The following is a 23,919-nucleotide window of genomic DNA, read 5'->3' on the forward strand; positions in this document are numbered from 1 at the left end:
TCTCCAAAAGCCTTGCTGTTCATCAGTCCACGGAAAGACAAATTGTCTATAAATGGAGAAAGTTCAGCACTGCTGCTACTCTCCCTAGGAGTGGCCGTCCTGTAAAGATGACTGCAAGAGCACAGCGCAGACTGCTCAATGAGGTGAAGAAGAATCCTAGAGTGTCAGCTAAAGACTTACAAAAGTCTTTGGCATATGCCAACATCCCCGTTAGCGAATCTACGATACGTAAAACACTAAACAAGAATGGATTTCATGGGAGGATACCACAGAGGAAGCCACTGCTGTCAAAAAAAACCCATTGCTGCACGTTTACAGTTTGCACAAGAGCACCTGGATGTTCCACAGCAGTACTGGCAAAATATTCTGTGGACAGATGAAACCAAAGTTGAGTTGTTTGGAAGAAACACACAACACTATGTGTGGAGAAAAAGAGGCACAGCACATCAACATCAAAACCTCATCCCAACTGTGAAGTATGGTGGTGGGGGCATCATGGTTTGGGGCTGCTTTGCTGCGTCAGGGTCTGGACAGATTGCCATCATCAAAGGAAAAATGAATTCCCAAGTTTATCAAGACATTTTGCAGGAGAACTTAAGGCCATCTGTCCACCAGCTGAAGCTCAACAGAAGATGGGTGTTGCAACAGGACAACGACCCAAAGCATAGAAGTAAATCAACAACAGAAAGGCTTACACAGAAGAAAATACACCTTCTGGAGTGGCTCAGTCAGAGTCCTGACCTCAACCCGATTGAGATGCTGTGGCATGACCTCAAGAAAGCGATTCACACCAGACATCCCAAGAATATTGCTGAACTGAAACAGTTCTGTAAAGAGGAATGGTCAAGAATTACTCCTGACCGTTGTGCACGTCTGATCTGCAACTACAGGAAACGTTTGGTTGAAGTTATTGCTGCCAAAGGAGGTTCAACCAGTTATTAAATCCAAGGGTTCACATACTTTTTCCACCTGTACTGTGAATGTTTACATGGTGTGTGCAATAAAAACATGGTAACATTTAATTCTGTGTTTTATTAGTTTAAGCAGACTGTGATAGTCTATTGTTGTTACTTAGATGAAGATCACATCACATTTTATGACCAATTTGTGCAGAAATCCATATCATTCCAAAGGGTTCACATACTTTTTCTTGCAACTGTATACCTTGTCAGTCACTGACAGCTGTACATGGGGAAGGTGTTACCAGTGATTGATAGTATTCTCTGTGTAAGTGTGTATACAGAGATAGCGGTCATTCACTCCCATCTCCTAAACGGTGCCCCAAAAGTGGTGGAGGGCGCACTGCGCATGCTCAGCCGCCCTCAATTAATTTCTATGGGGCCGCCGAAAATAGCCAAGCTGGCTTAGCTATTACTGTTGGGCCCATAGAAGTGAATGGGAGCAGTGCGTGGTGCTAGCTCATTCACTTCTATGGGGAAAGCGATTGATGGGGGCCGGACTGGAGCCACCACTTTGGCCCGCTCCGTTCTCGGTATAGGTGCGGGTCTCAGCGGTGTTACTCACACCTATCAGACAATAGTGGCATATCCTAGCAACATGGCCTCATTGTCTCAGGTTTGTCTCTCTTTAAGATTCTGGAACAACCCTTTGAGGCCAAAACAGGTGCCAGCCATATGGTGTAATACAGTTCTCAGTGCACAAACTGACTTTTGTTTTTACTTATGGGACAATATAGGTACACCAACTTTTTGTGCACAGACAACAAGGCCTAAATAAGAATTGAAGACAGTTCAAATAATGTCATCAGCTAAATCCACATATATTAATGCATGAAAATAAACTGAGGATATTCTAAGGAGTCTAAATAATTATGAATATGAAACGTGATTTTGCAGTACAGACAATGCCAAAAAATCTCTTTTCAAGGCACTCTCTGTTCTTCAAAGAACCGATAACAGGTTTGTCAAGTTTAATTGCTAAACTTGACTTTGATTCAAGACAGATGGGCTACATTTTGACAGCTAGCCCACTCTTGAGGCATGCTCGGTTTTCTGCAAAATGCAACAAGCAGTAAACTTAGAAAAATAGTTCATTTCAGCAGTTACACAATTTTGTGCCTTTAGCATTGAGTACTGAAATCAGAGCTCATATGCAGTATATTTCTATCCATGACACTCAACTGTGCAATCAGCCAGTCATAGCATGTAGGTATGGATACAGTTCCAATAAATGCCATGTGTCTCTCAGACACGTTGAAAATTAATTATAATTTTATGCATTTCTTATATTAGTAATATGCAATGGTTTAATTCTCCATACCTAAACTACGGTAACGGTTGGGTTCTACTCCTTTTATAGTACCTTTACAAAGTCTATATACTTCTGGCAGACACAGGCATTCTGTCGATGCTACTTATCTCTTTAAAAGGGTTTTATTGTTTGCTTCAAGATCTTTTAAAATCCTTCACAATTATTATTTATAAAGATAACTAATTTTATGATATATTTCTTTTACCTTTATTGCTGTTATCTTCCATTGAAGGCTGTGGTCACATGACCATGTCCATGTAGCTCTTTCTTACTCCCTGTGATGTTATGTCCATGGGCATGTCAAAGCAGCAATGTAGGCAGTGATAGGGGCGTGTCTTTGTAACTAGCTGGTTGGAGGAGCTATAAACTAGCTGGGTGTTGTATGGGGCAGTGACTGGGGAGTGTCTATGTAACGACCGTAGCTGGGCATCATGGGTTCGGGTGGATACAGCAACAGGAAGTGTTGTATACATGATGGAAACAAACCAGTCTCATTTGTTTACATGGTGTGAACGGGTCAGGAGAGTCCAAATTGAAAAAAAAAAAAATATGAGGTAAATAAGTACATGTGCATATCTGTTAAAAACCATAGTAAGCCCAGAAAACCCCTTTAAGAAATTTTTCTTGGATTGGAATTTATTCCATTCTCTCCATTGCTTTTGTTTTGTATGCATGTCACAGAACCCTCCTGATACGTGTTTGCCACATGCATAGAGTTCAACGAATGCGCAAAATTTTAGTTGTATAGATTTGCATATTTAAAGTGACCCTCCGGTTCAAGAAAATACAATTCACAGTGAAGTGAATAGAACACTTACATGGCACCCTCCTTTTCATCTTTCAGCTACAAATCTGCAAATTCCCAGGCTCCGCTTCTGCCATCCAGGATGGCTGCACCACTTCTCAGACTACCTGATGCACACTGTGCACTTCACAGTTCAAGACACTGATTTATTACTTTCCAAGACTAACCAATCATCACCAATTTCTGGCTCCTGTGCTTAAAAATCATCTGACGTGTACATTAGATCAACATTAGGAGATCATATCCACAAATTTCCATTACTAAAAAGCGCACAGAGCACCACTATCACTGAAAGTCTCTGACACAACGTTTTAAGGAATAGACCATCCAAATCAATGTAGCTTCTGTGATAAGTACCTGAAACCTCAAAGTAAAGCCAAAGGAGTTTGGTTACTCTACATAGCACCACAGCCATGAATTAGGTGGTTGTCTGATCTGATCAAACTCCTCACATCTAGACTTCTGACATGAAAAAAATAACTTGGCATGGTAATATAGTCAACATTCATCCTTCTGAAAGTACCGGCATAGAACTCAATTGGAATATGTTTAGTGAAGGCCCTGGGAGAATGAACTATTTCAATCTTAAAGGAAAACGCTACTTCTGAACTATTTACATTGTATTGTTCAAGTTAGTCTACTTTCACACTGGCGTTTTGGTTTCCGTTTGTGAGATCCGTTCAGGGATCTCCCAAGCGGTCCAAAACAGATCAGTTTTGCCCTAATGCATTCTGAATGGAAAAAGATCCACTCAGAATGCATCAGTTCAGTCTCCATTCCTCTTTGGTGTCCGTCTGACAAAACTGAGCCAAACGGATCCGTCCTGGCACACAATGTAAGTCAACGGGGACGGATCCGTTTTCATTGGCACAATAGAAAACGGATCCGTCCTCCATTGACTTTCAATGGTGTTCAAGACGGATCCGTCTTGGCTATGTTACAGATAATACAAACGGATCCGTTCTGAACGGATGCAGACGGTTGTATTATCTGAACGGATCCGTCTTGGCTATGTTACAGATAATACAAACGGATCCGTTCTGAACGGATGCATGCTGTTGTATTATCTGAACGGATGCGTTTGTGCAGATCCATGACGGATCCGCACCAAACGAGTGTGAAAGTAGCCTTAGACCATTTTGAACGTCAACTTTTTTTTAATGTCGGATTGAAATTCAGAATTTTGCTGGTTTCCTCCAACCACAGAGCAGTGCCTTCCTGGTACAGGAGGAAGCAGGACAAACAGAGCAGAGAACTGTATGTATTAATGGTATGTGCAATGGGTCTTCAGGGGTGGGTAGGGCAGGAAGTTTGTGTGGTGCAGTTCCGCCCTATAGCGGTAGAGCAGAAAGTGATGTCAGAAAAGGGGTGTGGTTTGGGAAACTTATCCTGTATAGTAACATCCTTTAGTAATATCTTTGGTTTGGAAACTTGCATTTGAGGGACCAGAGTAAATGTCCTAGTATGGTACATGACCCCATCAGCTCTATTGTAGTATAGGGAATAAAGTCTGTATATAAACCACACAAAGCAGAGTCATTTCTGAAAACAGGTTATCAAGTGTTCACAAACTTCTTAACAGAACTGCACTTACAGGTTATATAAAAAGTGATTTGATAAAAATCTGTGTACGCTCTTACCAATAATGACTGTGTTATCATCAGAAATAAGCAGCTTGCTGTGAACATATATCAGTTCAGTAACAAGGTTTCCGTCCAGTTCTGCATGTGTCCGAAGACCACAGAAGGAAATGTAGTTCAGCCATTTATCCCCAACTGAAAAGAACAGAACATTTGTTAGTTACAAATGACAGACTGCAACAACGTGTTCTGAGTATTATAGTATGAAGACAGAACAAGGGCTCCCCCTAGAGGCAGGCTGAACAGCAGCAAACCATTGCTTAGTGAGTATCAGACAGTACCAGCCTGTTGTTGTATATTTTAAAGGACAAAGAAAGTTCTAGAAACCTATGTAATGGAACTGCAAGTTGTAACCCATGATAAACAGACATCTGCTTCTACTTGTATGTGAACATAATGACTGATGCTGTTGAGCTGCATACTATATGTTAAGGTAAGTGACATTTTTGATTTTTCCCATTAGAAAAAATACTGAAGAGGTGAATTTGTCATTCACTGCTTCTTTTCTGACAACTTACAGAATACTAGTAACTGTCATTTAAAAAACAAAAACAAAAAAAACTTCTGCGTAGAAAATGCTGTTCTGTTAGAAATTATCGGGGAGATTCATCATCACATTTCTGGAGTAAAAAAGTCGCAAACACAGTGTCTTTTTAAAATCCACTTGTGACAATTTTTGTTGCAGGTGATGTTTTTATGCCGCCCTTGCCACCTTCCCAAAAGGGTGCATGATGTCGGTGGGAAGGCGGCAGGGCCAGCGGGCTTTAGAATTTTATCTTCATTTGCACCAGTGTTCTGGCACAAATGAAGACCGAAATCATTCAGAGCGCATGCGCCTTGTCATAAATTAGGGGCATCCTCTGACAGTGCGGGAGATTTCAAAACATTGACTTCGATAAATCTCCCCTACTGTATGTTCACTGGGGTGCCAGTGCTGAGACCCTCTACTGATCACAGCAGCACCCTGTTGAGCGGTGTGACCCTCCTTTTAGAATGGACTTTTCCTGCCTCAGCTAGGACAGTATTGTACAATCTTGCAGCAGATCAATCACCTTGCCACTCCTGGGAGAGCCAGAGAAAGCTAACTGGAACAGAAGGGGGTGCAGCAATTAGCTAAACTAGTCTGCCCTAAATTCTAGCAACAATGACAAGTCCAGGTGCAGTCCGGCAGTTAGCAGTGTGAGCGTTACCCTAGGCCACAAATGGGAGTGTAAGCCCACCCTTACATGTTGCAGTTATCTTTTATAATGAAGTCTACCGGTAGACCTAAGAACAACTACTAACAATGTGTGAAATCAGGAAACATTGTGCCACCTACACAATCTCAGCTCTGCTAAACCGAGAAACTCTGTCCTGTACAGGGAAAAACAGCAAACTTACCTTCTGCTCTTAGCTGTTCAATGATAGAGTGTTCTCCTCTGCAAATGGTTCTATCAATTTTGAATAGGAAAAAAACAGAATAAGAAAAAATAAAGAACGAGACACAATGCAGTAAGAAACTGTACAAAAATGATCAAAACATAAAAATTCGGTATTTGGCTGGGGCAACACCTACACATTTTGTGGCACTTTTGATAGATTTTTACTACTGAGTGACAGCTGCAGTGCACAAGATTACATACAATAAACTCCAGCACGACATGTACTTGGATTGTTGTTTATTCGATAATTACTGCGGATAGTGTGACGTTTCGGCCATGTGGCCTTCTTCAGACTATGCCGCTTGTGGGTAGTGGAAAGGAAATAGCATAGAAGATAAAGCGCTGTGGTGTGGCAGCAGAATCCGCTGGGTTGTACAACGCAGCGGATTCTGCTTCCACACCACAACGTTGAACATTCTATGCCATTTCCTTTCCTCTATCCACAAGAGGCATTAGTCTGAAGAAGGCCACATGGCCGAAACCTCACACTAGCCGTGGTAATTATCAAATAAACAACAATCCAAGTGCATTTCGTGCTGGAGTTTATTTTATACATTATCTACGGGGTGGGAACCCTTCTCCTAGCAATACTAACAGAGTGCGACAAGGATGAAACCAAGATTGCATACAAGTCAATTTACTGCTTTGGACTACAGCTGTCACTCAATAATTAAAACCACTAAACGTGCTACAAAAAGTCTAGCATTTATTAACCTTGCCTACTACAAGCATGTTGGTAACAGGAAGATAATGGAGAGGCAAATACAAATCTTACTGACGGGTCGCAAAGGCAGCAGCTAGACTACAGCTTTCTTATCCATCTTCTCCACTGTGTCATGTGTATACTTTCTATGAGATTTGCTGTAGCCTGTACAGCACTTATAAGATGGTCAATAAATAATGAAACACTAACATGACCACAAGAGGGCGATAAACCACATCTATCATTACAAATAGCCGTATCTCTTAATTTACAAAATGCAGATTTATCATCATACATTTCTCAAATTTACAAAGCACCGATGACAACTCACTAAGTTACGATAACAAGAGTAGAACAACTTTGTATAATTACATGTCCTGCTGCGTCTGTAAGTGCCGTTACCTGTAGTTGTAGTGCATGACAGCCTGCAATGCACTTCCTCCACCAGTTGAAATATCTCCTTCAAACCCTGGGAGCAGGGGAGTGATCACAAACACTCGGTACCTTTTGTTTTCCCTTTGTAAAAGAACATTGCACAATATTAGTTTCCCATGACAGTCTACCCGCAGATCATTACTATAAAACTGCTTGTCTTTTTTAGGTCTTGAAAGTTAAGAACTGGCTGACAAATGGCGAACAGTATCATTACCTTGATTCGGCAGAGCACATAATATAAATGGCTCTCCTATCCAAAATACTCTTTTCACGGTCCTTCCAGATGATTCTCCCTTACACCTTATGTAATTACCAACACAAAACAGCCTCCTTTAGCTGGATAGATAGCAGTCCTCGAGTCTTTAGACTTCAGCTAGGCTCACATGGGCAATAATGGTTTTAGGCAGTGAACTAATTGTCCAAAATGCCACCAAAACCTAGTACACATGGGCATGTATTTTTAGCGGTTTTAACCGGTTCCAGACACATGACGTACCGGTACAGCATGATGTCCCGGTACTTAAGGACACATGACGTACCGGTACGTCATGTATAGTTCTGATCACCGCCGCCTGGCGGGCGGTGATCGGAACCCGGTGCCTGCTCAAATCATTGAGCAGGCACCTTGGCTCAATGCGCCGGGGGGGTCCTGTGACCCCCCCATGTTGGCGATTGTAGCAAACCGCAGGTCAATTGCTGCTTTTCCGGGTTATCCGGGTCTCTTGGGACCCGATAACCAGGAACAGGATGGTGATCGGTGGTGTGATAATACACCACCAATCACCATCCTGCAATCCTGAGAGGTGATGGTGACATCACCTCTCAGGATCGCTCTCATTGGTCGGCTGGGCGGACGGGCCATTCAAATTACCACTGCACGGATCTCCAGCCAGCACCCCAGCACCCCCATCTGTGCCCAGCACCACCAGGTATTTAGGGAAAGGTTAGGCAGGGATATTCAGGGAAAGTTAGTGAGGAAAAAATAAAAATAAAATAAATGTTTGTTGCATCACCCTAAATCGGGTGTCTGGGGTCCACAGCACAGCTGTGTGACCCTAGACCCCCCAGGGGTGCTGCAGCTTGCCCCCCTCCCCCCCACAACTTTTCTTGGGGCACAAGCATTTTTTTGTGTGTGCGTACGCTGACTGTGGCCGGCACTCTTAGCGCATCGCACACACCACCGCTGATCAACTTCGGACGGTTGATCAGCGATTTAGAATTTTTTTTATTTTTTTTTCACATTTTTTGCCCTTTTTTAGTTAGTCTTTTTTTTTTGTCTGTTGGGTTTAGGGTGAGTTTGCGAACACCCGTGCCCCCAAACACACGTACACCAAATAAAGTTTATCACGCACGCACACACACACACTCCCCTATGGCCCGCCGGATGTTCTCAGCTGAGTAGGCATACGCCCAGCTTGCCTCCGAGTCAGAGTCCCAGTGAGGACGAGGATGACCCCACTTTCCTTTTGTCATCCGCGTCCTCCTTATCATCTAGCGATGATGAGCCCCCAAGGCGGCGGAGACGCCGCCAGGCGGAGCAAGGGGACCGCCATGCTAGGGACCCTGTGGCCCACCCTAGTACAAGCAGCTCTGGGGCTCGTACTAGTTTTCCGGCCCACCATTTAAATCCACTGGAGCCCCCTGCTGGTGAACTTGTCTGGTATACCCCAGAGCGTTTTGAGACTGTGATTCCTGATTTTGTAGGCCAACCAGGAATCCAGATTTCCACGGTGGGCTTCACTGAATAAGACTACTTTAGTCTTTTTTTCAGTGACCACTTTGTAAATCTAATGGTGGAGCAAACAAACCTGTAGGCCCAACAGTTTGTTGCTCAACACCCGGGCTCCTTTTTGGCTAGGCCCGGTGGCTGGACTCCGGTCAGTGCAGCCGAGAGGAGGACGTTTTGGGGCCTCGTGCTGCACATAGGCCTAGTCAAGAAACCTAGTATCAGGCATTACTGGAGTGGGGACGTCCTCTACCAGACCCCACTTTACAGTACGGCCATGACACGGTCCCGGTTTGAGGCCATCCGGAAATGCCTGCATTATTCAGATAATGCAGCATGTCCCCCCCAAGGTGATCCTGCCTATGACCGCCTGTACAAAATCAGGCCGGTCATCGATCACTTTGGGGCCAAATTTGTACAGGCCTATGTACCTGGAAGGGAGGTCGCGGTTGAGGAGTCTCTCATTGCTTTCAAGGGGAGACTCCTTTTCCGCCAGTATGTTCCCTCTAAGCGGGCGAGGTATGGCGTAAAGCTGTACAAACTTTGTGAGAGTACCTCAGGGTACACTTAAAATTTTTGTATGTACGAGGGGCGAGATTCCCATATTCAACCCCCGGAATGTTCCCCCACTCTGGGTGTTAGCGGGAAACTTGTGTGGGACCTTATGCACATACTGCTAGATAAGGGTTACCACCTGTACGTGGATAACTTTTATACTAGTATCCCCTTGTTCCAGTCCCTCGCCGCCAGATCACGTCCGCTTGTGGAACCGTGCGGAAAAAATCAACGCGGCCCCACCCGCCCCCTCCAGGTACCTATCCCCAGGTGTGAGACCCGTGCCCTTAAAACTGGAAACCTGTTGCTGGTCAGATAAAAGGACAAGAGGGATGTCCTTGTACTGTCCACAATTCATGGTAACGGCATCACCCCTGTCCCTGTGCGAGATACCGCGGCAACGGTCCTCAAGCCCGACTACAATCGGTATATGGGAGGAGTTGATCTATCTGACCAAGTCCTCAAGCCATATAACGCCATGCGCAAAACCCGGGCATGGTACAAAAAAGTTGCGGTCTACTTGGTGCAGGTTGCCTTGTACAACTCTTTTGTGCTGTCCCGGAGCGCTGGCAACACAGGGACATTCCTTCAGTTCTAAGAGGCAGTCCTCAAGGACCTGATCTTTTCTGACCGGGAAAGAGCAGGCCGGAGTACCTCGGGAACTGGAGGCGCCCGGATCGTCCCTGGCCAACACTTTCCAGGTGTGGTCCCCCATACTGGAAAGAAGGGACGGACCCAAAAAAGGTGCAGAGTGTCACAGGAGGGGGATACGGGAGGACACCACTACTCAGTGTGACACGTGCCCCGATCATCCGGGCCTCTGCATTATTGGTTGCTTCAGGGAGTATCACACTTCCATGGAGTACTAAATTTATATCCCAATTTAGCCACTGACAATCGGATAAAAAACTATTTTTTAGAATTGAGACACAAAAAATAAAAAAAAGTTTTTCAAAAATATTATTTAGTAAAACTAAAATAAATTAAAAAAGTAGACATATTAGGTATCGCTGCGTCCGTAAGAATCTGCTCTATAAAAATACCCCCCAACCCCTCAGATGAACACGGTCAAAAAAATTAAACAAAAACGGTGCAAATTTTTTTTTCTTTTGTCACCTTACATCACAAAAATTGTAATAGCAAGCGATCAAAAAGTCATATGCCCCCCAAAATAGTACCAATAAAACCGTCCTCTCATCCTGCAAAAAATGAGCCCCTACCTAAGATAATCGGCTAAAAAATTTAATGACTCAGACTATGGAGATACTAAAATGTTTTTTTTTTTGTTTATGAAAAGATAATATAGTGTAAAACATAAATAAATAAATAAATAGTAGACATATTATGTATCGCCACGTCCGTAAGAATCTGGTCTATAAAAATACCCCCCCAACCCCTCAGATGAACACGGTCAAAAAATAAAATAAAAACGGTGGCAAAAAAGCAATTTTTGGGCAAATTTTCCATTTTAATCAGTTTTTTTCCAGTAACAAAGCAAGGGTTAACATCCAAACAAAACTTAATATTTATTACCCTGATTCTGCAGTTTACAGAAACACCCCATATGTGGTCGTAAACTGCTGTATGACCAAATGGCAGGGCGCAGAAGGACAGGAACGCCGTATGGTTTCTGGAAGGCAGATTTTAATGGCCTTTTTTGGCACCATGTCCCATTTGAAGCCCCCCTGATGCACCCCTAGAGTAGAAACTCCATAAAAGCGACCCCATCTAAGAAACTACACCCCTCAAAGTATTCAAAACTGATTTTATAAACTTTATTAACCCTTTACGTGTTCCTCAACAGTTTATGGCAAATGGAGATGAAATTTCAGAATTTCTATTTTTGGTAACCTTGCCTCACAAAAATGTAACAGATAAACCAAAAATCATATGTACCCTAAAAAGTCCCAACAAAACTGCCACCTTATCCCGTAATTTCCAAAATTGGGTCACTTTTATGGAGTTTCTACTCTAGGGGTGCATCAGAGGGGCTTTTAAATAGGACATGGTGTAAATAAACCAGTCCAGCAAAATCTGCCTTCCAAAAACCACACGGCGCATCTTTCCCTCTACGCCCTACTGTGTGCCCTCACAGTAGTTTACGGCCACATATGGGGTGTTTATGCAAACTACAGAATCAGGGCAATAAATATAGCATTTTGTTTAGCTGTTAACCCTTGCTTTGTTACTGAAAAAAATGGAATATTTGCCAAAAATTCTAAATTCAGAAATTGTATCTCCATTTGCCATTAACTCTTGTGGAACACCTAAAGGGTTAACGACGTTTGAAAAATCAGTTTTGAATACCTTTTGGGTGGTTTCAATTATGTAAGCCTCACAAAGTGACTTCAAACCTGAACTGGTCCCAAAAAATTGAGTTTTTGAAAATTTCTGAAAAATTTCAAGATTTGCTTATAAACTTCTAAGCCTTGTAACGTCCCCAAAAACTAAAATGTCATTCCCAAAATGATCCAAACAAGAAGTAGACATATGGGGAATGTAAAGGAATAACTATTTTTGAAGGTATTACTATGTATTATAGAAGTAGAGAAATTGAAACTTGGAAATTTGCAATTTTTTCCAAATGTTTGATAAATTTGGTATTTTTTTATAAATAAAAATTATTATTTTTTTACTTAATTTTACCAGTGTCATGAAGTACAATATGTGACGAAAAAAAACTATCTCAGAATGGCATGGATAAGTAAAAGCGTTTAAAAGTTATCACCACTTAAAGTGACACTGGTCACATTTGCAAAAAATGGCCTGGTCCTTAAGGTGAAATATGGCAGTGTCCTTAAGGAGTTAAAAAAGTGGTTTGTTAGTTACTTTTTAGAAGTGTATTTTAGTTGAATTCTCTGTTAATGTCAATGGGAAAGGGGTAAATATATTGATGAGCAGGAAACGTATGTGGAGTGCATTTGATGGTGCTGTTCTCAGAGGCAGATTACCATTCTGATCTGCCAGTAAATTTTCAGCTAAGTTTTGGCCGTGTATAACATAGCCTTCCCCTCTATAGTTTGCGGAGTGAGGAAGGCTTCGGTGCAAAACCTTCTATGTAATTCTTTTTGGACTCACCTAACATTTATCCATTACTGGCCCTTTAAAACCTCTGGATACCACCCCAAATTGGACCCCAGCCCACTAGTCCATTAATGAAGCACTCTCCCTCTCAATCTGGGAATCCCCCAGCGGGCTAACTTCCCCTCATTTACCCTTAAATTACAAGCTTTGCTGAATCTTTTCCCATAAAACTACACATCAATCTGCTCAGTTCCTCCTGCTCTATAACATGCTGGCTGCAGGCTGCACTGCATTTCATGGTGAAAGGTCTTCTTTAAAGTATCTTCACTGATACTACCCTCATTTTGACTGAGTACCCAAGCGTCTAACTTATCACTAAATCCTGGATTAGCCTTCCAAACAGTTCACTTTTGGGGTGTATCCCAAACTGTGCTCCAACCTCCCCTCCCCCCCTCAGTTTTTCCCCCTCTTTTCTTCTCCTTTCTCACTTTCTTTATCTTTTTTCACAACATTTCTGCCTTAAACCTGTTCCTTAATTCCATTTCTAATTACTCTGGTTGAGTTCACAATGTACTAGTCTGCGTCAACTCCATAGAGGCCTTGGTTTATCTTTTACCGTTTAAGTTTTAGTTCACCATGCCCCCAAATTCCAGAGGCAATTGGCAACCTCATGATATTTGTTTTTCTATTATCTACTGTAAATTGTGAATTATAATATGTGACAACCACTCTGTGGATATTGTGTCTCACTGTGTTTTTCTTTATTGTACAATCTTAAGACTGTTGGCTTCTACCTTGGTTATACAGTATAAAACAAATAAAACTCTAGAAAGAAGTGAACAATGTAGTGCAGTTATAAAAAAAAAGGTTGGACTACGACTTTCTAAATGTCTTATTAGAACAGTTCTCCTGGTGGTGATCACATCTGACCACTGGGACTTCCAGTGGTCACTATCACTACAAGGGTAATGACATTTTCAGCAGGAGATGCCAAACATTCCTTTTAAGGACACAACGCTATGCAGAGTTCTAAGAAAAGATGCTCCACAACTATTACAGGACATAAATGGATCTTCTAGTGCCTAATCAAGAACAGATATGTTGTGATTTAGTAGCAGACATTTACATGATGATACGGTTATCCACTTCATATGATTACCAAACATCATCAGAAAGTGGCCAAGTCAGACAAAGTATACTAGAGATAAGGCAAGGTTTGGGCACAAATCCCTAGTTTGGTTAGTTAGGTTTGTGGCTTGTATGGTGGCATAGTATAAATCTACACTCTATTGAAAGGGACTCTGTCACCACTTTCTAACCCCCCCTTTTAAAAGTATTGTTATCTCCATGGCGCCCCTGTGATTACAAAGGTGTTGTTAGAAGATAAATTCGCCGTCTCCTTTTGATAAAAAGAGCTTTTATCTAACCTGTCAATCTTCTTGATAAGGTGCCCAGGGCGTTTCTGTTGGTCTCAAGCTGCCGCCCGCCGCCCGCCGCCGCCGCTGTTGGTGCCCAGCTCCTCCCCTGATGCTTTCAGCGCCGCCTGAATATAATGAAATACGCCTCCGGCTCTCGCTCAGTGCCCCCTCCTTTTAAAAGATCCCGCGCGTGCGCACAGGCCTGTGCCTGATGCGCCCGTGCGGACATTTACAATCAGCCTCATTGAGCGAAGTGCGCATGCGCGCACTTCGCTCAATGAGGCTGATTGTAAATGTCCGCACGGGCGCATCAGGCACAGGCCTGTGCGCACGCGCGGGATCTTTTAAAAGGAGGGGGCACTGAGCGAGAGCCGGAGGCGTATTTCATTATATTCAGGCGGCGCTGAAAGCATCAGGGGAGGAGCTGGGCACCAACAGCGGCGGCGGCGGGCGGCAGCTTGAGACCAACAGAAACGCCCTGGGCACCTTATCAAGAAGATTGACAGGTTAGATAAAAGCTCTTTTTATCAAAAGGAGACGGCGAATTTATCTTCTAACAACACCTTTGTAATCACAGGGGCGCCATGGAGATAACAATACTTTTAAAAGGGGGGGTTAGAAAGTGGTGACAGAGTCCCTTTAAGATGGAGTTCATCCGTATTAATGTGTTATACAATGGCTTCCACGCCAATACTAACACATTTTTGTACAGCTGACACATATGATTACCTGTGAGCTTTAATGATCCTCTGTGCAATGGCATCTCCAATCTTGTTAAATACTACTTTATTGTCAGAGCAGCTGATAAAGAACTGATTCTAAAATAGATATAAAAAGTTGATTTACAATGAATGAACAAAATTATTGTCAAATTTTACACATGTTGCATTCATTTCATCCACCATGCCTATGACAAAGACCCTTATCCTTACCATATATACATACATACTGTCAACTTTTTAGACAAAGTCAGAAAAATACTTGGTACCTAGAAAATAATAGCAACAATTTATGTAGAAAGGGTGGCTTTGGTAACATGCAATGCTAAGGCTGCCATACACTTAAGACAGCTGTCGGGGCAGTTATTGCCTCCAGATCCCCCATACACACTCTGCTCAGCTGTGCAAACATCTGTTCTGAACAACGGGAATGGAGCAAGTGGGTGCCAGAAACCTTTTGGTCATGGCGTATCTCCACTGAGAACCAAAGGATCAGGCAAGTTGAAATGCAACTGCCGGCTCCTTCTCCCCCTACCCACTGGCATCTGCAGTCAGGGGAAACCTAAAATACCCCGATACACCTCAGTCTTGCCAAAATCTGTGGAATTTGTCAACATTAATCTAAAAAGTGTATGGCAAGCTTAACATTGCAAACAGAGGGGCAGATTTACAAATCTCATCTAAGGCCGCATTTACACGACTAGGTGACGTCAGTGTTGCGGACCGCAAACCGCAGTCACTTCAATGGGTCCGCAACCTGTAAGATGTGGCCAAAGATAGGACACATCCTATCTTTTGCAACACAGAAGCACGGACCCGGAAGAACATGGAAACAGTCTGCAGAACGGACACCCATTTGTGTGACTTTGGCCTTATATACAGTATAAACTTTAGACTAGGCAGTCTAAGGGATCACCAAATGTATATAAGTGGGCAATGATGGATCAAGTGGGGCATTTTTATACACTTTTCTAAGTTTTCACTGAATAAAACGCATAACTGTGGTGCAAAGCATCTACACAAAGCCAGGATTCTGGTGTATTTAGCTTAGTAAATCTCGCCCAATGTTGGTTATTCAAACACTGGAAAAAAAAAAGGAAATGAACTTCCCATCTGTGGTCTTTCTCATATGAGAGTTTTCATCTATCCCCTGTTTACACAGGACAATGATTGGGAACAGACAATGCTAGTTTTCAATCAACTGTGCATGTAAAAGAGACCTAAGATCACTACTGGTGGTACCTTTACACTGCCCAATGTTCGGGCAGATTATAACTAACAAGCATTCGTACAAACGCTCATTAGCGATAATCTGCCTCTGTAAAGCTGCCGCTGATTACCTGATGAATGAACAAAACACTAGTTCATCAGGTAATAGGATTGTTGGTGCGCACACCTAAATCCTCATTTGCTGGCGGCAGATTATGCTGTCTAATAAATGAGGACTACAAAATAGTGGCGCCCCATCTTGTTGGATATTTGCTTTATGGTAAATAAACTGCTGCTCTGCCTTCACATTAAAATATATAAGATATCACCAAGGCACCCGTCTTCTTTTCTTTTGTTGTTTTATTCTATAATATAAATCAGTTCAATTATCAGTATGTAGTGTACGGGGACTGTAATGCCCGTCACTACAGAAGGGTCACTTGTGTGCTGTCGTCCCCCTTATTTATGGGGAAGTTGGTATAAGTCATCTTTATAAAATGTAATGCTATGTATTTCCCTGTTACTGTGAAACTTGCATGTACAGGCCTGCTAGGGGTGTCATTCCAGCTCTTAGTCACTAGAGGGAGCTAGGGAGCCCTAGTTTATATAAGGCCCAGTCAGGGGAAGGAAAGTCAGTCTAGTCTAAAGTCAGTCTACAGCAGTTGGAGTTTAGACTATGTCAGAGTCAAGTCCAGGCCGGAAGCCTGCGGACCAGGAGAGGGTATTGCAGTCCCTGTAACCGGGTTCCAGATCCAAGGAGAAGGTTCCCCTCCTGAATTTATATATGCAGAAGCAGGAAGACCACTGTTAAACAGCCTGGGAGTTCAGAAGTTTCTAGAGTCAGTGCTGGGAGAGACAGAGGCAAGTCCAGAAAAGCAAGAGGTACTAAAGACAACAGAGGAGGTACTTGATGATTATAAAACCAAGGATATACGCCAGAGCTAGGGCATCGGGCCTTGGAGAAGAGTTTCTATGTTCCGGGATCAGTCAGGAATAGAGTGCAAGCCGCCTGTACTGCAAGTCCTGTGTTTAACACTCTGAAGTCACCTTGCTATATATATTGCCTGCATCAAATGTACTGCAACCAACTATCTGCAAAGGAACTGCGCTTCCATCTATGTCCATGTATGATGACTACTAAAGTTTGAGTTCTGTTTTAACATCACGTGGTTCCTCAGTTATTCCTGCTATCAGCAAACGGCGTGCCACCGTTTAATTGGCACTGGCGTCACGAACATTACTTATCATCACCTGCCCTTGCAGAGAGTCAGCTGTCTCAGGTTAGTGGTCACAATTGCACTACAACACCCAGGAACCCTATTAACCCTAACTTGAGTACGCTGCAAGTAGAGGTCCATAAAGTATAACAATTATGATAATGAATACAGCTAACATCATAGTATTAAATGAAAAAGAAAAGAAGAGGAGTGCCCTGGTGATATCTTATGTACTATGGGTAACAGCCTTCCACCGGCACCACTGACCTTACTTGGAGTGCAAGTGTCATCACTTTATGGTTCCCATTAAAATATGCTTGCTTTTACTTTTCTCCATGCTATGCACCAAGGCTCCTCTTCCTGCAATGCTCAGCCTTCTGCCACGTTTCCTTACTTCTCATTACCTTATCCTCGAACACAAACCAAACTCATGTCCTGCATTGCACAACAGGCCAAGTCTTCCTACCTCAATGTAGATGTAGTGCTTGCTGTTCTCAATCACATGCACATATGCATTGTGGATAGACTCTTCATGGTACTTAATCCCAGCTGACCAGTCTGCTGCAGAACGGATAACCTAGGAAGATACAGCACAGCAGGATAAGCTATATTAATGTAGGAGAAAAAAAAAGTCCTCAAAACAATACAGAAAAGCTAAAATCAACAATATGGCACTTAAAAATGCTTTTTCCAATTTTTAGAAGACTCAACTATGTAAACTGAAAATCTTTGTAACATTAATAATTTTTTACCTAACAGGAACACACTTGTAATGAAAAAGCAAGGGATTAAAGGAGTGAAACCAGAAAGAACTGGTATATACTTACCTGACTTATGCTGCACAACCACTCTGGTTCTCCCAACCGTCTCGATTCACAATGCTGCAGTGATGATGTCACATCGACAACATGTGAGCGCTGAAGCCAGTCACTGGCCTTAGCAGTGCACTGAACAGGTCAAAGACTGGCTGCAGCAGTCTAATCATCGACGTGATGTCACTGCTGCAGCTGGGTATATGGAGCATGGCCTGGAGAACCAGAGTGGCGGCACAGAATCTGCCAGATAAGTACTTACCAATTCTTTCTGGCAGGCTGATCCTAAGAGTTAATCGGTTTTCTCTTTAAACCAGAAAACTTGTCACGCACTAACCTGTCTGCACTCCTGCAGCGAGTCCACCTTTACTATGGTGGCATCTCTCTGTTGCTATGGCAACCAGCCCCGCCTTAACCCATCAGGAAGCCGGGATGGAAGACCAATCAGGCTCTGTGCCAATGTCACATGCTTCCTGAGGGCGGGTTATTTATACAGGTAGCTGCTGGCCACAGTTGCCTGCGATTGGCTTTCCTGCCTCACTAGCTAGTTGCGTGTATGTTACTCTGGATCACTGACCTTTTGCATGTTTCTCTGACTTTGCCTTTGGATACTGAATTGGCATGTGATGTGACCTCCTGGCATTTGACTCTGCTAGTTTAATGACCTAACCCATGCCTGTTGACTTTGTCTATGACTTTTTCTCCTTGTTTTACTTTGCTGTGTATTTGTATCAGATTTTGGATTCATTCCTGTTCTGGTTTTGCCTGTCTGTTTTTTTCCTCTTTACATCATTTTTGTTTTTGCCCCTGCACTTAGCTAAGAAGGGATTGTCGTCCAGTTGTGGGCCGTCACTTAGAAATGGATCATGCAAGTAGGTAGGGGCAGTGGTTAGGATAGAGCACAGGACTAGCTTTACATGACAAAACCTCTTTCATGGTATTAAGCCACTCGTAGGTTCGACTATAGAGTGGCTGTAAACTATGCCACAATACATTTTTACAGTAAATCAGTGAGGGTTTTCAAGTGCTTGTTGCTATCTGTGCATTTTATTAGCTACATGTAGCCATAACCTTCGATATAAGGTTACAGGTCACTGCTTTCACCAGCTGACCCACTTTCTGGTTACAATCATGCAGAATAAATCTGCTAGTTAGGCAGAAGGACATTTGAAGAAATAAAATTACAAAAATGACAGTATCAGGAAAACGAGCACATGAAATGTAATGATTGAAATCTTATATTACCTAATCAGCAAATACATCCTACTCCTATCTTCCAGATATATAATATGCATGCTATGATATATAAGATGGATTAACTTGTCATTAAACATTTCCATAAGCTATCCTAATGTGGGCGCACACAGCTGATGTTTATGGCAATATGTGTCCGTGGGATCTCTACATACAATACACTCAATCAGCCAGCAGGGGGAGCCTTGAGAGAAGGTATACGCACTACAGCATAAAGAATTCCACAATTCCAAAGCATTCAGCTTGTAGACACATAAGGGTGGATGGCAACTTGCTGGTATAAGTTAAATACTTGGGAGGTGTGAAATACTATCACAACCTCATTCCAAAACCCATCTGGCTTGTTCTCCAGCATTTAAGTTGTCTGCGAAAAATCCAGTTAAGAAAACCTAACAGTAAATAGTAATTATACTCTTCAAAGAAAGAGAAACACAGTCGGCACTGCACTGTGCGTTTTTTTAATAACTTCTGACCGGATTCACACTTGCCACGGCTGCTCACGCAATACAATGGTGGTGCTCTGCTATTAAAATTATTGAATTCAATCATGAAAAGTGAGATGATGAAGAAAAAGTGGCACTCACTATATGTTGTATTAATAGTAGCTTTTATTCCAGGTATAAACATGCTAGATGCGGGTCACTGCACAGCAATCCAAGGCAACAGCCGCTTCGCGCTAAACAGTGCTTTGTCAAGCCTCCTGTGACGTGGTTGAGGGGTGTAGTAAATGCCACACTCACTCCTCCACGTAACCAGTCAACAGGTGAGACCATTACATGTCCATGTATCTAATACAAATACATACAATGTTAAAAACAACGTAATTATATAAAGACCGCCAGGTCATTCTTATCATTCAGACCCAATGGTCACATGGCATTAGTTTTAATAATCCACTCAGCTTCTTTTTGTAATAGTTTACGATTTCCATCTCCTCCTCTCATAGGTAGTTTAACTACTTCTATGCCAGCACATCTTAAAACCTTTTGATCTCCCTGATGTATAGTGTGTATATGTTCAATGAGGCGGGTCGCTCCGATACCAGTTTCAATTCATTTCCTATGTTCCCTAAAACGAACATATAGAGGCCTATAGGTTTTGCCAATATAGAATCGGCCACACGGGCAGAGAATAACATATACAACATATGTAGTTTTACAATTAATAAATTCTCTAACTGTGTGTTGTATACTTCCTACATAAATTGATGTAGCTCTGTACACAAAATCACACATAGAGCAGTGTCCACATCTAAAGTTCCCCCTTGGTCCCCATCTCTCCAACCAATTGGTTTGCGAGCTCACAAAATTACTGTTCGTAATTACATCTCCTATAGTTTGACTACGTCTAAAACTAACATTTGGCATATTCTGCGTTTTATCTCTCAAGAGGTCATCTCTTTGTAACATATGCCAATTGCTCAGAATAGCTTTTTGGATTGTTTGGGCCATAGGGGAATACTCAAATGTGAACACGGCTCTAGTGTTCTTTGGGAACTGTCCTCTGATCATATTTTTCTTTTTCCAAGTGTGATATATTTTTTGTAAGCTTTATCAATAACATGCGCTGGATATCCTTTGTAATAATCGTATTTTTAGATCTCTGCATTGTTCTTCAAAAACGTCTCCACTTGTAATTATTCTTGCTAACCGCAAAAATTGGCCATAAGGGACTGCTGTCAGCACATGTGGGGGATGAAAACTCTTTAAATGTAATAAAGCATTAGTAGAAGTGGGTTTTCTATATATTGTGGTGTCTAGACTGCCATGTTTTACACTAACCTGAACATCTAAAAACTCTAGTTCTTGTTGTTCAATTCTACTTGTGAATCGCATATTCATATCATTGATGTTATTAAGATGTTCTACAAAGGAGTGGAACAATTTCTCATCACCAGCCCATACAATAAAGACATCATCAATGCATCTTAAAAATATCCTAATATGTGTCACATATGGATTGGCAACCGTGAAAATATATTTCTCCTCAAAGGCTGCCAAGAACAGATTAGCAAAGGTACAGGAGACCGGCGTCCCCATAGCTGTACCTGCTATTTGACTGTACCATTGCTGATCATACATAAAGGAGTTATGAGACAATACAAATGACAATGCTTCCCCTATGAACTCAGTGCAATGCGCACTCTTACCGAGCCTAGTCAATAGACTGCAGATGGTTTGTACTCCTTGCTCCTGGGGTATTCTTGTATAAAGACTTTCCACATCTATTGCAGCCAGCAAATAATCTTCTTGCCACTCAATCTCTTTGAGAGCTCCTAAAAAGTCACCGGTGTCCTCCAGGTAAGACGGAATCCCTTGTAAAAGCGGTCATAAAATCCAGTCCAAATACTGGGAAAAGGGGCTCGGTCAGTGGCCTGATTCCCGACACGATGGGACGTCCTGGAGGATCCACCAGTGACTTGTGGATTTTTGGCATATAATACCATACTGGTTTAATGGGGAAAAGTGGATAGAGCTTCTCTGCAGTACGTTTGGATATAAATCATATGTCTACATATTTCCATAATAGGGCTCAATTGTTTTTGATGTTTACCTATCGGGTTAGTTCTAAGGGGCATATATGCGTTACTGTCACTGAGCTGACGTGCTGCCTCCTGCATGTATTGTCTCTTGTACATCACCACTGTCTTTCCACCCTTGTCGGCCGGTTTAATTATTATATCTTTATTCTTAGAGATCCAATCTAGAGCACAAAGCTCTCCTCCTTCCAGGCTGGATCCCTCTTTAAGATAACTCAAGGCTTTAAAGAGGAGCTTTCACTAGAATAAAACATCTAAACTAACTATACAGACATGGAGAGCGGCGCCCAGGGATCTCCCTGCACTTACTGTTATACCTGGGCGCCGCTCCGTTCTCCCGGTATAGCCTCCGGTATCTTCATAGTTAGGCTCCACCCAGGGGAACCTGCCGGGGTCTCCTTCTCCCATGCTGTAGCGCTGGCCAATCGCAGCGCTCAGCTCATAGCCCGAGAGAAAAAAAAGCCTCTCAGGCTATGAGCTGAGCGCTGCGATTGGCCAGCGCTACAGCATGGGAGAATGAGACGCCGGCAGGTTCCCCTGGGTGGAGCCTAACTATGAAGATACCGGAGGCTATACCGGGCGAACGGAGCGGCGTCCGGGTATAACAGTAAGTGCAGGGAGATCCCTGGGCGCCGCTCTCCATGTCTGTATAGTTAGTTTAGATGTTTTATTCTAGTGAAAGGTCCTCTTTAATTTCCTTGATGACCTGCCTCTGAAAGAGGTCAAGGCTACTACCGACCTGCAAGGGTGGAGTGAAAGTAGTTTTGACTCCCTTTGTGAACACCTGGTGTATCTCACTTGATTCTGATTGTTTATCTAATTCACACCCTTGTAATTCTAATAGAATATCTATCATCTGTCTGTCAGTTTTATCATTGTACTCTCCAAAATTAAATCCTAGGGGACCAATCATAATTGGGGTCTTTAACTCTTTCAACTCTTCAATATTCACATTTTTATCATGAAAATATTTGTGGAAATTCAATCTCCTCACTGCTTTGAACAAATCTATTTCAAAGTGTATATCATCAAACTCATTCACCATACCAAAATTAAGTCCCTTGGATAAGAGTGGCAGACAGTCTGTATTTAGATGGACCTCAGTCAGATTCACCACATTATGTCCCACTGGTAGCTCTTGAATATCCCCCACATTAAATGCTAGCGCCTCCAAGCTACTTGTTGCCTTTTGTATCCACTTCTTTGCGGTTTTTCTGTTCGGTCTCCCTCTTCTTGTGTTACTCCTAAAGGGGCCGCTGATACATCTGAATCACTGTCAGCTATTTTCATATTGATCCGATCTTGGGAGCGTTTATTTAAATCTTCTGAAGCGCTTGAATCGGAATCTGTCATCCAATATTCTCGGGACCGTCGTTTATTTGGACGTCTCCTCCTCTGTGCACATTTTAGAATCACCCAGTCAAAAATCTTTCAATTGTCGTAGTCCTCTTTATCACTCAAGAATTTATCTTTCTTTTTCTCTTTTATTTCAGCTTGTATCAAGCGTTTTTCCAATTTATTTAGAAAAGTTTGAAACTGCTTATCTGTTCTCCTCGTTCTCAATTCATTTTTAGCTCTACTTAATTCAATTAGCACTTTTGGCATATGTTACAAAGAAATTACCTCTTGAGAGATAAAAACGCAGAATATGGCAATTATTCATTTTAGACATAGTCAAACTATAGGAGATGTAATTACTAACAGCAATTTTGTGAGCTCGCAAACCAATTGGTTGGAGAGATGGGGACCAAGGGGGAACTTTAGATGTGGACACTGCTCTATGTGTGATTTTGTGTACAGAGGTACATCAATTTATGTAGGAGGCATACAACACACAGTTAGAAAATGTATTAATTGTAAAACTACATATGTTGTATATGTTATTCTCTGCCCGTGTGGCCGATTCTATATTGGCAAAACCTATAGGCCCCTATATGTTCGTTTTAGAGAACATAGGAAATGAATTGAAACTGGTATCGGAGCGACCCGTCTCTCATTGAACATATACACACTATACATCAGGGAGATCAAAAGGATTTAAGATGTGCTGGCATAGAAGTAGTTAAACTACCTATGAGAGGAGGAGATAGAAATCGTAAACTATTACAAAAAGAAGCTGAGTGGATTATTAAAACTAATGCCATGGGACCATTGGGTCTGAATGATAAGAA

The 23,919-nt window shown here is 42.4% G+C and overlaps 1 protein-coding gene across 5 annotated transcripts in view; it reads right to left on the bottom strand.

Annotated features, from left to right (window-relative positions):
• PLD1 (phospholipase D1) overlaps window positions 1-23,919 on the bottom strand; it is a 269,399-nt gene that overhangs the window by 19,825 nt on the left and 225,655 nt on the right. For all 5 annotated transcript variants that reach the window (XM_040428237.1, XM_040428239.1, XM_040428238.1 and 2 more), the window contains 5 exons: window positions 17,610-17,720; window positions 14,728-14,816; window positions 7,243-7,356; window positions 6,097-6,146; window positions 4,717-4,851 (listed from right to left, as the gene is read on the bottom strand). In XM_040428237.1, coding sequence (XP_040284171.1) covers window positions 4,717-4,851; window positions 6,097-6,146; window positions 7,243-7,356; window positions 14,728-14,816; window positions 17,610-17,720 — 499 coding nt within the window. The remainder of the gene's footprint in view (window positions 1-4,716; window positions 4,852-6,096; window positions 6,147-7,242; window positions 7,357-14,727; window positions 14,817-17,609; window positions 17,721-23,919) is intronic.

Source organism: Bufo bufo, chromosome 4, assembly GCF_905171765.1.
Source record: "Bufo bufo chromosome 4, aBufBuf1.1, whole genome shotgun sequence".
Taxonomy (NCBI): domain Eukaryota; kingdom Metazoa; phylum Chordata; class Amphibia; order Anura; family Bufonidae; genus Bufo; species Bufo bufo.